At 42.6% G+C, this 16,104-nt stretch overlaps 1 protein-coding gene across 1 annotated transcript in view; it reads right to left on the bottom strand.

Moving 5' to 3' along the window:
• The window catches only part of Fbxl13 (F-box and leucine rich repeat protein 13), a 209,224-nt gene that overhangs the window by 40,349 nt on the left and 152,771 nt on the right, over positions 1 to 16,104 (bottom strand). Inside the window, exons 14-18 of the mRNA XM_052720972.1 lie at positions 11,355 to 11,453; positions 10,504 to 10,621; positions 10,256 to 10,418; positions 7,580 to 7,699; positions 6,605 to 6,731 (exon numbers count right to left, since the gene is read on the bottom strand). Coding sequence (XP_052576932.1) covers positions 6,605 to 6,731; positions 7,580 to 7,699; positions 10,256 to 10,418; positions 10,504 to 10,621; positions 11,355 to 11,453 — 627 coding nt within the window. The remainder of the gene's footprint in view (positions 1 to 6,604; positions 6,732 to 7,579; positions 7,700 to 10,255; positions 10,419 to 10,503; positions 10,622 to 11,354; positions 11,454 to 16,104) is intronic.

Raw genomic sequence — 16,104 nt, 5'->3', positions numbered from 1 at the left:
AAACTTTGGAATTGTTTGCACTATTAGAGCTTGGTGTTTTTTCCCTCTTAAAATAACCTCTTATTACTTTATTTTTGATATTACAGGAAGATATTTGAGAGATTTTAAACCTTTTCTGAAGAACAGTTTTTAAGATATTTAAATTTATAGGCTATGGCCAACTTGTCAGCTCATTTTTATATAAAAATCAAGTCTGACTTTTCTAAAGCTACGAGGTCTCTTGATTAAAAAATGTTCTAAGATATAAAAGTCTATGCAAGATTTGAGGGTCTCAAAAATGGTTTAAGATATAAATACCAGTTACAAAAATATAAATAGATGATCTAAATGCTTCAGATTACTTTTCCCTACTATATTATTGTTATGTTAAGATTTCAAAAGTTCAGAGTTTAACATTAACAGAATTCTGATACTGTTTGAGTCACAAGCTCAAGACTTTAGATTTTCTTTGGATGTCTTCTAAATATAAACTTATAGGTATGAGTCTACTCCTGTTCTACAGATATCCATTAACTGCTTTTTCTATCATTTGAATTTTAATACTGATTACTAATACTAATATATCTAAAACTTTTATATTCTTTTGTAAAATAAAAATTCATATAAAGTTCAGAGGATCAAAAGAAGTCATAAAACTTGGATCTACTTAACAGAGGTCAAAAAGACTCCAGATAAGTACAGCCTGAGTTTTCCCCACCTGTTTATTCCTGAAGATGATATTTTTCTCTCTCCTGGTCTTAGAACTCCTCCCCTTCCCAATTACTAAAAATATGGGCCTATAAGTTCCAATAAGTACATAAATTTTAACTTCTGTTCCTACTTTGAACTTGTCTCAACAGGTTTCCATTTGACTAGCAAACATATCCAAGCATTGGTTGCTGACTGCAACCTGCTCCAAACAACCATGAGCTCTGGACTTGCTAAAGGCTGATGTGGACCAGCCTAGCCAACGTGACTGTTCCTTGTCTCTACAGCTCGGTCAGATAACCATATGCTTCTGACAAATACCCCATTGCCTAAATTCCTTCCTTCCCTTTGACTAGCCTTTCAGCCTTCCTGGGCCCTGATCATCTATACCCCATTTAAGCTTGAAGCAGCTATAAAAGAGAATACATCGTCCCTGCCCCCAAAACAGGCTAAAAAGACTAAGTCAAAGTGAAACTCCCTCTCACAGGGGACAAAATGTCTACCTATAATATCCATTGACATACTAGGAAACTGGGCCCAGAGCTGTTAATTGATAGATTTATTAACTAAAATAGTTCTGCAATAAGATAAGACACTTGACTTTCTTTATGCAAAACCAAAGAGGTGTTATATGGCCTTAAGAAATTCCTTCAACAATGCTGTTTTTATGTTAACCACTTAGGGGTCATTAGAAACTCCATGACCCTGCTAAAAAAGTGGATCCATGACAGAAAGGCAGCAGCAACAAGGAAACCACCCTGGTGTCTGGTGTCTGCCTTAGCCAACCCCCTAATGATCTTGCTTCTTTTGAACCTTTTTTACAGGGGTAGCCTAGGACCACCTGCATGTCAGATGTATGCATTGAGATTCACAACGACAAAATGTGAAATAACAACAATCCTCAAATATTTTGGACTGGTATAGACTTTTTGTATGATGATAGAAATGTAAAGCTGTATTTGGTTCAAGTCTGGTTTAGAATATACTCTATGTGATAATAGAAATTGAAAGTTATAAAGGTGTATTCAGATTAACAAAAGCTAACTTAAAGATTTATACTTGTATCTTTGCCAAGTGTTCAACACCAAGCTTCTAGAGAATTTAAATAAATGATGGCATAGGTTTGATAAATAAGGTATCTAAGAAATAAGATACATATTCTATGATGGAGTTTCTGGTCCCCTGATAGGACCCTTTTCTCAGAGTTGGGCCACACCCCAACTCACAAGCCCCTTCTCTCCCTTCTCATTTGGCCCTGGATCTTTCCCTGTCACTCTTTTTTGCCTTCTCAGGAGACAGTGAGTCCTAGTCTCATGAAAGTGGATCACGTATTGAAGACCGTTAGGGAACATAAGCTGATAGCCAGTCATTCACACCTGATAGACAGTCCTCAAATGCTCAGAGATCTGCAGAATATGGCATTTAAAATGTTGAATTAAAGAGCTTTTCGTGATAGAGACACATGCCAGCTCCTGGAAGCACCCCTGTTTCCTCCAAAGAAGATGGATGGGCATAGAAGAACCTCCACCCAGAACTTGCTCCAGAGTGGCAGCACCGGCCACTGAGCAAAAACTGCCTTTCACCTCAACTACTGCCTTTTGCCTCAACTGCCGCCAGGGCCTTCTTCAGACCCCGGACAGCAGGACTCTGGGGACCCATTGCCTCACTTTTGCCTAGACAAGGTAGGCCGGTCCGCCCCACAAGTTCCCATACCACAACAGTCGGATCTTCTGAGGTCTGGCAGGCCTAGACCTGGCAGCCGAAGACTGATGCTGCTGCCCCAAGACCTCTGCCCTCCACGACCATGGAGGACCCTGGGGTGGCTGTCTAGGTAGACAGCAGGTAAGTCTCTGTCACTTTCAGTCACTAACTCAGGTAAAATTTGTCCTTCTCAATCTCTGATGCCATTTGATGACCAGGCTTTGTCAGTTCAACAGCAGCAACCCAGGCTCCAGCTGTCTTCCGAGTTCTCTGTGTAAGATTGACAGGCCTCACTCTCCTAGAGCTAATACTAAGTCTAGACATGGTTCACCTTGTTACTGGACTCAAAATAGGGATCAACTCACTTTGCAGTGACTGCTCTCAGTGTCTCCTGGTGAATTAGATGAAAAGGAGATGGTTTAAGGTTTGTTTATGTGAAGACAGGAAAGCTGTCTCTCTCCTGCTCACTCACTTCTCCTTCTCAGATCTGATGGTGTTTGATGACCAGGGTACTCATAGATTTTTGACAATTAACAGCTCTCTCCCCCAACCCCAAGGCTATAAGCCCCTTGGTAGCTCATTAGTAAGTTTCCTATTAAAAGTACAGACAGGTGTGCCTCATTCACAGACTTCATGATACAGGATAAACTGGTTTCAGATATAACTTCAGAGGTTCAGAGTTTTAACACTGGTAAATGCAGTTTTGATAAACTGATACAGCACTGACTATAGACAGTCTTGGAAGTCCTTAAATTTCTGTGGACTTTACTGGTTCTAGCTTTTAGAGACAGGCTAGCATTAGAGAGGGTGTGGAAGCCTCTCTCCTTCTCCTTCACTCACTCAACCACTTCCATTCAGTAAATTTCCCCTGGTTAGAGATTTAAAGATGTGGTTCATTGGGCTGAAACCAGTCCCTAGAATATCTTCATACCTTATAACCCAAAGCCATAGCTTTTGCTATGATATCAAGATGTAAATCTGTTCCAGTTGTTTTACAAATACTTGCAGGCTTCTGCACAGATCCACATCTCTTGCCAGACTTGTGCCAAGGCCAGACCCTCAAAGACCCTCCAGATACACCACTAACCATTGCACCAACCAAAGACACCAACCGGGCAAATACTGGCAGGTTAACTTCAACCACATCTTCACTCATGAGAACTTCTGTTATCTCTTCACTCTAACTGACACCTTTACAGGATGGGTGCACTACCTGCTCCAGGGAAACCGCAGAAGTGACGGCTCCTGCACTCCTGGAATACATCATCCCTCGATTTGGTGTTCCGTTTCCCCAAGCTCCTGGAACATCACTGCTGGTACCACCTCTGCAGACTCAAGGGCACGTCTGCTCTTGAGTCTGACTCATCCACTCCTGCCTCTTCTGTACACCAGGGCACGTTTTCTCCATCCCATTCTTTCTAGCAGTTACCACTCTCTCCATGGCTAGCCCCACTCATGAGGCCTGCCTTCTCAGTTCCCTCAAGGATGACTGAGGTCTCCGCAATGACAGCTAACTGAATGCTTCTTTACTCACACTTCCCGCTGTGCGTGACCCCAACTCCCAACTTCCCCCTCCCCACTTTGCCCTAAAATCAGGAGGAAGCAGTGTGGAGAATTGGTGCCTTCGCCCTCCCCACTTTGCCCTAAAATCAGGAGGAAGCAGTGTGGAGAATTGGTGCCTTCGCCCCCGGCCCCGACTTGCTATCCATAACTCACCTTTTTATAATAATCAAATAGGGAGGAATGTTAGCATTCAGACCCACCGCGTGGGGACCCGCCCAGCGTCCGGATATCATCTTGCATAAAGTCCCCTTTAAGAGAGAACCCCTCCCCCTCCTCTCTCTCCCTCCCTCTCTCCCCACCTCCTCCTTCCTTTTCTTTCCATTTCCCTTCCTCTTCTCCTCTCCTCAGACCCGGCCCATTTTCTCTTTCCTCCACTCTCCCACTCTTAATAAAACTTTCCATGTGTGTGCCCTGTCTGCATGGTGTGAGTGACTTTCTGCTGTGCCCCCTGGGTTGCTGCCCACCGTGTCCGCATGACATGTCTCCCTCACCCACTGTGGGGCACCTGCCAAGCTCTCTCTCCCCCTGTTTTACAAAAACTGTACTGTGCCTTCACTTAGCAGACCTTTCCTGGCATGTGGAGAGAAGAGGGGAGAAGGAGGGGAGAGGAGAAGAGAGGACAGGAGAGGGGAAGGGAGGGGAGGGGAGGAGAGGGAAGAGCCAGAAGGGAGCAAAAGAATGTGGTGCTGGGGGATTCTGTATCATGGTGAGCCTGTCTAGACCACCTCAGATTGGATCAGCTGCCGAGGAAGACAGAGCCTCCAGACAGGTCAGGGAACCCAACCATTCCTTGTAGATCTGGTGAAAGTCAAAAGACACCAGAGTTTCTCTGTGCTCATTATTGTATCTGTTACAATCCAAGGAAACAAACAACCACTAAGTATTCAAAACTAAGGAAACGGGCTAGAGAGATGGCTTAGTGGTTAAGAGTTCTCTTTCAGAGGACCCAGGTTCAATTCCCACATGACAGCTCACAAACAGCCCTGGGGGATCCAGTGCCCTCTTCTGGCTTCCGTGGGCACCAGGCATCTACATGGTGGACAGATGTATATACAGACAAATATCCATACACAAAAAATAAAAATTAAAAACTAGAGGAAAGAGAACTGGATGTGTAGATGGTACAGACACTGAGAAGCTAAGTGGGTAGGTGTTACAAGCAGACACTAAGAGCCGTAGAAGCCATCACTCATGGTCCTGTGCTGGGACAAGGGGAAGCAATGGTGTTATTGGAGCTCCGAGGTCAAGGTAATCCAGGGAATTGGGACCATAGCAGGGAGGTTTCCAAGGAATTAGAGCATACAGGACACACAGGTGATGGCAATGTGAAGGAGGAGGAGGAAACCCTGGCCCTCCCTTCATGGACCTGCTAGCCACGCTCAAGTGTCTCACTATGAGCACCAAGCTCAACTGGACTCTAGCTTACTTGAGGTCAGCCACTCTGCAGAAAAGCAAGCGAAGGCCGAAGCATGGGTCTGTGCGCAAACAACTGCATGACGGTGAAGCAGAATGTCTGTGGGGTTACCTGGGACAGTGGCCCTGAGAGAGCCTCACAGGGTCACCATGCTCTAGCAGGATCCAGAGGAGCCCTGAGATTTGGTCCTGGAGCTGAGGTGAAACAGACATTGGAGATCTGCCCAGACATCAATTCCTGCATGCACGGAAGACACCGCTCAGAAGACCAAACAGGAACTGCACCACAAGGAACTGATGACATACAACCGCTCCACACCCCACCTGCATGTGACACTCCAGTGAAGGGCAGAGGAGACCATCCTACAGAGTGAAGGTTGGACCTAGGTGCACTCCTAAGTAAAGAAAGAAAAGAACCTAGACCAATGGTGGGCATGTCCTTGTCTAAAGCAGCTGGCTGAAGGCTGGGGAAGGATGTCCGCGGTGCAGTGAGAAGCAGATCACATTAGTGATGTCCTGGGGCTGGAGATGTGTGGAGTTCCAGGGCTTGCTTCCAAATGCAGGGCTTCTCAGAGAAGGTCTCCAACAGGTGACATTTGGCTTTGGTTTTTAAATAAGGATTTAGCAAGCAGCTGGGGGTGGAGCCCAGCCTGCTGCTGTCTTTCTCTCCAATGACGTCAAATTTTGAAAGGAATTCCTGCTTACGTATACCGGTAAGGTCTTTGGGAACGTGCCCATCTCTCAGCAGCTTCCTCCATGGGTGAGGAAACGAGGCAGGGCTGGGGTGGCAGGATGGCCTTGGTCTTTGAAGAGCAGCATCAACTGAGTTTGGGAAATCCAAGTCTTGCCGGGGCTCTTCCTAGACTTCAGTTTCCATCTCAAAGCTCTACAGCAGTTTATAGGGTGTGAAGTTCCCAGGGAAGTGTTATACCCCGCCATCTAGAGTATATTATTGTCACACAACCAAACATCTACGGTAAAACCAATTTCAGACTGCTTGGTCTGCCATGCCTTTCCTCAAAATACTAGACTTTGCTAATTTTTTTAAGCAAAGAAACATGACAATTTACAAATAATATCATTTATTACTATTCTAGGGACAATATTCCTAAAGTTTCTACTTGTAATCTAATAACTTAAGAAAGAAAAATATTGTTCTCTCCATTTTCTTGCTTACCAGAAAATGATATTACAAAAAGACTATTTAAAATATATATATATCGTTACATTTTTTATTTACCTCGTTTGAGATGAGTGTTCCAGAAAGATCTATCGATACCAAGGATAGCATACCGGAAATACATTCAATTGCCAGGTCAGTCAAATGTTCACAGTTCCGTAAACTCAAGTAGTGTAAATTAGGGCAGCTGAAAAGAAAAGGCCATGGAGATTAGCCTCAGCTCTCGGACCTCGGCAATGCCAGTTCTTCATTAAGACTCTGGGGAGAACAAGTGCTGCAGAAGAAGGGATTTGCCTTTTCCAGCCTAAATGGAAGCCAGAAAACAAACAGTCCGGCTGTTTTGTTTGGTTGATACAGGGTCTTATTCTATGCCTTAAGCTGGCCTGGAATTCATAGCAGTGCTCTCCTCACCCTCTGAAGTACTGGGATTTTAGGGTGTGAGTCACCATATCTGGCTAATATTTTGGCATTATAAAGTTGGGGGGAAGGAAGGTAGATTAATGTGATGCTTTCTTCGATTTCGTTTCACACAGTAATTTATAACAATGCAAGAAAAGCATTTATCACAGTCAAGTGAAACAGCACCATGGAAACACCCTGAAGAACAGCCATCAGAAGTGCAAGGCTGAGCTCTACACTTGTCTCTCAGGGGTTTGCAGCAGGAGCTGAGCTCACCCCTTAGTGAAGGGAAGGCTATCGCCAAGCCAGGGGGGTCAAGATTATATCAATCAGCCAAAATAGCCCTCAGGAAACCTGGAGCAAGGTTTGTACTAGGGATAGTAACCTTGGAAAGTGCAGAGAAGTCGCACTATCTACATATCCATCTCTCTACTCAGAAACAAGCCCAGGTAACAGTAAGAGGAAGCGGTGCGATGAGATTAGGTCAGTTCAGTCTAATGACTCAATTCTTGAGGGCTACTCCAGCTTCTGGGTGTGCCTAATGTGATGGAAAGGGCTTGGGCTCTTGGCTCTTAGGTCTATCTCTGATCACTCCTATTGAGCCAATGTTATATGCAGAGTACCCCTCTGTCCTACCGCTCTGACAGTCTAACAATGGATGCGTCGCCCAGGAGGGAGCAGTTAGTCAAATTGAGCTCTCTTATCCTCACACTTGCAGGACCATCAAGAAATTGCCTCAGGCCAGTATCACTAATCCTGTAGAAAAGAAAGAAGCACTACATATGATCTGATATACAAACATTCAGGCTGGTGGTAACAACAGTTTTTACATCAAATATATTCCCAAGTAGGAAATATCTACATACTGGTATTTTGTGAAATTAAAAAAAAAATGATTGCATAGCTCTTAATATAACAAAAAATGGATAGTTGGTAGTAATAGGAGGGATATTCACAAAAATGTTATTTGTGTTCATTTGTTTAATTAGGTGGCATGACTATTAATAACATAGATGTTCTCTTTCTTCCAGTTTAAAATGTATGAAGGCTAAGAAATCCCTGACAGGATCTGCAAAAAGCTAAGGCCAAATTTTAGAACAGGGAGAAGCAAGACTCAAGATCCCAGATAGATTTCCACTGCGTTCCAGGTCACCTAGACTGGACTGCAAACACAAGAGGTGACCTATGGAACTTAGACCAGAGAAAACTTGCACCTGGAAGGAGACCTTAACCTCAGCCTTCTGAAGGAGACCTTAACCTCAGCCTGTCCTCACTAGAAGCACCTTCAGGGGCCAGCACCATCTCCCCGTGATGTTACTCCTGCATTAACTTAGGAAGCATTGGACTCATCATCCTCTATCTTCCAATGTGGTTTTTATTTCTAATTCCACTTGAAGACCACCAGTTCCATCTTTAGAAAGCCTTTCAGCCAGTGAAACAGGACAGGGGATTGAATCAGCTCAAGCCACAGAAGAACATTCACACACAGCCAGTCTTCAGGAGGGTGTGCAGACAAGAAGAGTGCTGAGGGCGTCCAAGATGGCTGCACTCTCCCTTTGTGCCCACCATTTGGTCAGACTCGCAAAGAGCAGAGAAGAAAAGGCAAGAGGCAATTGCCTGTCTGCTGTAATGAAATGCCATGAGCCAACCAGCTTCTGAGAAGGAGGGTATATTCGACTTACAGTTTCTGGTGACAGTCCATCATTGATGGAGGTCAAGATAGGAACTCAAAGTAGACAGTCACTTCACATCCAGTCAAAAGCAGAGAGAGCTGAGGGTACCCAAGGCACCTGAGATGCCTGCTGGGTATCTTGTTCTCAACTAGCTTTCCATCTCATAGTACTCAAGGCCTGTCCTGCTTTCCTTTCTGTTGCTGTGAGGAAACACTGACCAAAATCAACTTGGGGAGGAAAGCATTTATTTACCACATCTTACAGCTTAGAGTCCATCATTAAAGGAAACATGGACAAGAACCAAAAGGCAGGGAGATACAGCAACCTCAGAGATACAGGCTCACGCTCAGCTGTCTTTTTTAGATAGCCCAGGCCCACCTAAAGAGAGAGCACCCCCACAGTGGGCTAGGCCCTCCTACATCTATAAGTAATCAAGACACAGTCATGCCCACAGGTCAACTTGGTAAAAGCAATTGCTCAATTGAGGTCCCGTCTTTCAGGTTGTGTTCAATTAACAACCAATATTAGCCATCACAGGACCCCCAAACCAGGGCATGGTATTGCCCACATTCAGGGTGGGTCTTTCCATGTCAATTAACAAGGCATCCCCTATACACACACAGAGAAGGCCAACGTGACATAGACAATTCCTTAATTGAAACTCCTTTCAGGTGATTCTAGGTTGTGACAAAGTTGACATTAAAAACTACCATAACATAGTGATCCAGCAAATGGACTAGTTTGGTGAATCCCATGATGCATCTCACCCAGCCACATACCTGGGCTGCTGTATCAGCAGCTAGGAATGCAATCCAGAGGCTGGTGGGGTGGGAAATGAGGCATGATGAAGCAGAGGGTCCAAACCCAATCAACTTGGCAAACATCAGACTGCAGTAACCAGTGAGTAATGTTTTCATTACCAAGAAAAGAAAATACAGCACCCAACGTGTAAGACAGAGAAGTATATCTCTGGAAAAGATCTGTACACGGAAGCAGAAAAACAGCACTGTGGGCAAGAAAACAGGAGTGACAGTTCACAAAGGAAGAACTTGAAGCAGGGGACATTTTAGTAACCTGAGACTCTCTTTAGCTTGAATTAGCCTAGCTCCTTTACCTGCACATATGTGCACACTTATCTCCCCGCACACAATGTACCTAGCAACCCCAGACCCCCTCGAGCCCCACCCACACTGAGCTATTTGTGCACCTCTCTCTGAGAAACAATGTAAGTTGCTTTTCCCCCAACAACAATCAAACATAGACATTTTCCATTCAGATAGATTTCCAGATACCCAGAATGAAAAATAGGCGGAGCCACCTCAACTGGTTTTGGGAGCATATGCAGTAAGGCAGAATTGTGTTTTCAATGAACTTTTAGGGAAAATCCTCTGCTTACTATCTTATACATGCATAATTGGGCATGCATGTGACTAAAATCAGATGCATTAGGGGAAATGACATGTGCAGTGGAGAAATGATTATATAATTATCAGTCAAAATAGAAAACTTACTTACACAGTAAGACTTGGACCCCTGCCTTTCCTAATCCCCTCATTAACATTGTGGAGAGAGCCTGGCTCATCCTTGATAATCTGTGTTTCTTGAACACTGAGTTGACACACCCTGAATGATTTCTTACCGTACACAATTGGTCAAGTTCAATACGGTCAATTGCTTCAAAACTGACATTGACTTAAGGCTGCTGTCTGTTAGTGCCTTGCAGTCCACCATGTAAATGTGATTGATACCTGGATAATTCTTGTCTATATATTTGAAGCATGCATCAGTAATCCTTTTGTTTCCTGTTGAAAAAAGAAAATACAAGTCCTATATTTAAATGTCTAGGGAATAAAATTTAAAAATAAGGTTAAATTTAATATCACAGACCTTCAAATCGGATCTTTTTGAGGTTACAGGAAGAAAGAGCTTTGAAAGCACAATCAGAGAGGTGTGGCGAGCCAATGAAAACCACCGTTGAAATACGGGGACACTTTTCAACCAAGACCTTTGGGGAAGGAAGAAATGGAGACAGGCTAACTACTACAGAGAACCAACAGTGAGGGGTACTGTCATTTCCCCCTCAAGATCCCCTTCAGAAACAGACATACTAACTACTACATTTTCCTAATTTTGAAACAAAAAGGACTGTTTTCATATTTTATGAAATCAATATGCTCATGTTTGAGTAATGCAGAGAAATGAAAATTAAATCATGTTACAAGAGCATGGGAACACAAGAGGAAATGAAATGCTGAAGAAGTCAATTGGCAATTTGACATGGGGGAATCACATTTAAGCCAAGCAGAGATGGGTCTGGGTCATAGTTAATTGGGAGAATTATGATTGTGCTTTGGCTATAACATCATAAAGTAATTTAAGCATTCAAATGTGTTCATTTGTTGTTTTTTTTTAAATAGGCATTGGTGTTTTTCCTGCATGCATGTCTATGTCGAGTTCCCTGGAACTGGAGTTGCAGATAGTTGTAAGCTGCCATGTGGGTGCTGGGAATAAACCCAGGTCATCTGGAAGAGCAGCCAGTGCTTTTAACCACTGAGCCATCTCTATAGCCTGTCAAATGTCTTTTTAAGGTGCATGCATGTGTGTATGTGTAAATATTTAAGTGATTTCCTAGCTATTAATCAATTCAAATAAAAAGTCAGTTCCCATTTCTCCACAGCCCAGGCCATTAGAATACATACTCATATAAATGAAGGGAAAGGCTCTTTCTCACTACCTACTTTTACACAGTTGTCTGTAAGGGTTGGCATGTCATTGATGGTCAGGTGCATGATTCCTGTGCAGCTGCTCGCAATGTTCCTGAAGCCTTGCACTGAGATCTGAATCACAAAGGAGAAAATCATGGGAAAATTAATTAGCTGGGCCACTCATGAAATGCAAGGAAGTGATCACCAAAGGTGGCCACGAAATTTTCGCATGTTTTAAAGCTAAAACCATGTGCTGGCGAGATAAGTCAGTGAGGGAGAGTGCTGTTGGCAGCCAGACAACCTGGGTTCAGTCCCCAGAGCTCACATGCTAGAAGACAGAATTGACCCCAGCATGCTGCGTTCTGACCTCTACAAGCTCCGTGTGGCCCATGCACTGAGGCATATTTGCACATACCCTAAACAAGTAAACAAATAAACGTAATTTTCAAATAAATAAAATAAAATTGAGAGCATAAAATAGGACTGACACAAGATGGGAAGAATCTAGTTCTGAATTTTTGTCATTAGATGATGTCTTAATGAAGTAAAAACTCATATAATATGAACATTAACCATTTAAATAACTATTCAAATAATATTTAAATAGCTAGTCATAGTTATATAACTATTATATAACTATGTTTTATAGTCACCACCTGAATCAAGTTTCAAAACAACTTCATAAGTCAAATGAGCAACCAGGTGCCTGCTCACCATACCTGCCCCTCAGTCCTTATCACTCACATGTTTTCTGCCTCTTTGGACCAACTTGTGTGGAGTATTTAATACAAATGCAGCTATACAGTGTGAAGCCTTTTGTACCTATCTTTTCACTTAGCATTTTGTTTATCCACTGTGTTAGCCAGGTTCTCTAGAGGAACAGAACTAATACACACACACACACACACACACACACACACACACACACACACACACATTTAACATATATATATATATATATATTAGAATGACTTACAAGTTGTGGTCTAGCTAGCCCAACAATTGTCTGTCTACTAACAGAAAGTCCAAGAATTCAATAGTTTTTCAATGCATGAGGTAGATGTCTCAGCTGGTCTTCAGTATATGCTGGAATCCTGAAGAAATAGACTCTATTGCCAGTGAGGGAATGGACTTGGCAGCAAGAGCAAGCAGACAAATAGAGAGAAGGCTTTTGTATTCCATGTCTTTTACATAGGCTGCCAGAAAAAGGTGTGGCCCAGATTTAAGGTGGATCTTGAAGTGGGTTTTCCCACTTGAAATGATTTGATTAAGAAAAATCCCTCGTAGGTATGCCCAGTCTCTTGGGGTTTTAGCTAATTCCAAATGTAGTCTGTAGGTGGACTTTTCTGTCCTACCAGCCAATTCCCAAATAACCTCACAGAGACTTACTCTTAATTATAAATGATTGGCCTATAGCTTAGGCTTGTCTCCAACCAGCTCTTACAACTTAAATAAATCCATTTCTGTTAATCTATGTGCTGCCCTGAGGCTCGTTTACCTTATCTATGAACATCCCATGTTGCTTCTTCTGCATCTGGCTTGCAACTCCTCAGACTCCACCCATCTTCTCCCCAGCATTCTCTGCCCCAAAAATCCTGCCTAGCCATCTGTCAATCAGCTTTTTATTAACAACGAATCTAATCTCCTTTGTTCAGCTTTTCTTTTATTTTTTAACCATTACCAATACAACTTGTAATCAACTACCCTAGCCAATGACAAATATCCATAACCCATTGAAAGACCAAAAAACCACCCACCCTACCTCTTAGAAATGTGGGTGTTGTGTTCTTAAATTTACTTCCTGCTGTCTAAGGGCAAAAGCCTCTTTAGGAGATACCAAAAAGAAAATTTTGGGTTAATTGTCAAGTCCTGGGAGAGGTAGTTACATCATTTGTTGTCCAGTCTCTGCATAATGGGAAAATGCAGGGCTTGTCTCATGTCCTGGCTATAGTAGTCTGTGAGGCTGGACCATCTCAGCTAGCCACCCTGAAATTGTCCTGAGCAGCTTGTAGTCCAAAGCCAATCTTTGGGTGGTGTTTGTCAGCTTGGTGGCATTGTCATAGTACATGTGGAATCATCATTGTGGGATTCCATCATCTTTTTGAAGACTTCAGAGACCCCATTAGGTCAGATTATTTCTTTTCTTGGTAAATTTTTCAGGGTAGTTCTCCCTTCTTTGGATGTTTTTCTATCCAAGGGTCTTTAAATTCTTTAAGATGGTTGTTTTTATTTTCTTGGAATGACAAAAACAAAATCCTGCTCCAACCCTAACTTTGGGGAGATTCCAACTCTAATCTCTATCAATTTTGATTTATGGTTTCTCCTGATTTTTTGTTCTGTCTTCTATTTTTGTTTATCATCCAGAGCAGTATAGTTTCTTACAATAGGCATTATATTCTTAATTGCTCTGGGAAGGAGTTTCTTCCATGATGACGGCAAAGGACTGAATGGAATTTGACATAGGGGCCTGCAAGAGGCCCCTCAGGGCATTTCCCAATGGCAAAGGCAAGGGATTACCTTGTCTGTCCCTTGTTGATCTACATTTGTTAGTCCAATGCCTGCCTTTGTCACACCTTCTGCATAATCCAGAAGGGAGGGGCATTTTGTTGAGATTATGCCTTGAAAAAACATTGTTTCTAGGAACGCCCTATTTACAGTCCCTTTTTAGGTGACCTTGTTTACCACATTTGAAACATTTGACTTTATGGTTTTTCTTCAGACCTCTGGAAACCACCTCTCCTATCTAAGCATCAGCATGATCATGAGATCCAATATTGATTATATCTTGGATCCATTCCTCCAAGGGTGCTGATCTTGCCTTTAATGGCCTAAGTACCCTTCTGCATTGTGTGTTAGCATTTTCAAAAGTCAGATATTCAATTATTATTTGTCTAGCTTCTGAATTTGGTATCATTCTATTTACTGTTGAAGTCAATTTTGTAAGAAACCAGTGAAGGTTTCTTTTGGACCCTGTATAACTTTAGTAAATGATTCAATTTTCTTTCCTATTTTTTAAATTCTGTCCCAAGCATTCAAGGCTGCTGTGCAGCATAAAGCCAGAGTGTAGTATCATATAAAGATTGTCTTTGTATATCAGCATAATCGCCCTCTCCAAGAAGTTGATCTTAGGAAATTTTCATACCTCTATCCCTACTCCATTGTTCAATAGTCTTAGCCTCATTCTTCCACCAGGTTCTCCATTGTAACTGGGGACCAAGACAGCTGTAACCAAATCTCTCCAGTCTTGAGAGATAATTCTATTACAAGTTGACCATGAGTTTAACATCACTTCACAAAACATGAGTGCATGCCATATGAGATTATCCCTTCCTTGAATTTCCTCAAATCTAACATTTGCACAGGAGTCCATTCAGCTCTTACACAGTCTTGGGAGATAACTATCATTTGATAGTTCCTATAAGATTACTGGATAGATTAAGGTTGGCTATTTGAAAGCCTCAGGTTGTTTCTCTGTAACCATATAATGCAATGCTGAGATTGGTTCTCCTTTGAATTCCTCTGTCTGGGTCTGAATATCTCTATGATCTGTTTTAACAAGTTTTTCTAGAACTTTTATCTTGGCACTCATATTAGCCAACTTTTTAAATGATAAAACAGAAATGACCAAACCAATGATATTTAAATTGACGTTACATAAATCCCATTAACATTAATTATCCTCTCACTTAATTGTTCCATTTAGAGACCATCTAATGTGTTATCAGAGACCAAACTCCTTCCATTATATTAATCTTTCCCATTTTTTTTAATGTGGGAAATAAACTCTATTTTAACTAATTCCTCCCTTTAAGAAATCCCAATTGACTCACCAAATATGCTGACAGTGACAACTCAGATGATGGCATGGCAGCAGCCCGAGGAGGGGACCCAGAGAAAGCCACAGCCCACCAAGAGAGGAAAGAAGAGAGAGCCAGCTGTCTGCACAGGGGAACATGGGAAAGTGGCTAACTCCTGTGGCTTTTGGAGCCCAAATAGTCTATGGAGTTTGCTGCAGAGAAGCTGCAACAAAAATTTAGCTGGTAGGCTAGGAACTCCAGTCCAGGCAGGGTGGAGACTCCAGCTGCATGCAGCGCCAGCCTGAGCCAGGGGCTGCAAAGCTACAGGCAAGCAGCTTTTTCATGAATTTGTGCCACGTGTTGGATGCCAGATGTTGCATGAATCCTAAATGGTCTTATAACAAAAACCTGGAGCCAGATATCAGGGTGAAAGCTGAAAGATCAGAGAAGCAGAATAAGCCACAGTCACTACCTCTTACAGCACCAATTCCTCAGCCTAAAAGAGAGTAAGTTCCTCTCTTTTTCTGTCTTATATTCCTTTCTCTGCTCAGCCATATCATTTCCTGTCTCAACTTTCCTAGTCCTGAGATTAAAGATGTGTGATCCCAAGTGCGGAATTAAAGGTGTGTGCCACCACTGCCTGACCTCTGTGGATAACTCTGTGGCTGGCTCTGTCCTCTGAAAATGGCTTCAGGTTATGTTATGCCACCAGCCACAGGAATATGAAGTAGGAATTTAGCTGATATTGGCAAAGCTATTACCTGGAAAAAGTTATGAGCTTTTCCAGAGGAAAACCAAGACTTAAGGAGTCTTGGTGATATTGGCTTTTGAATGGATTAGCTGTGTCCTGCAATGAATTTCTTGTGTGCTATTGGAGTTCCCCCAGTTGACTTTTCCTTCAGGAACTTCTAACAGTGTGATTGATCATTAATTGGGTGCAACTTTCCTTATACATTTGGGATAACTGGATAAATTTCACCATTTGT

This window comes from Peromyscus californicus, unplaced genomic scaffold (assembly GCF_007827085.1).
Source record: "Peromyscus californicus insignis strain IS unplaced genomic scaffold, ASM782708v3 Scaffold_6__1_contigs__length_162567912, whole genome shotgun sequence".
NCBI classification, from domain to species: Eukaryota; Metazoa; Chordata; class Mammalia; order Rodentia; family Cricetidae; genus Peromyscus; species Peromyscus californicus.
This window is presented reverse-complemented; position numbering and strand designations above follow the sequence as displayed.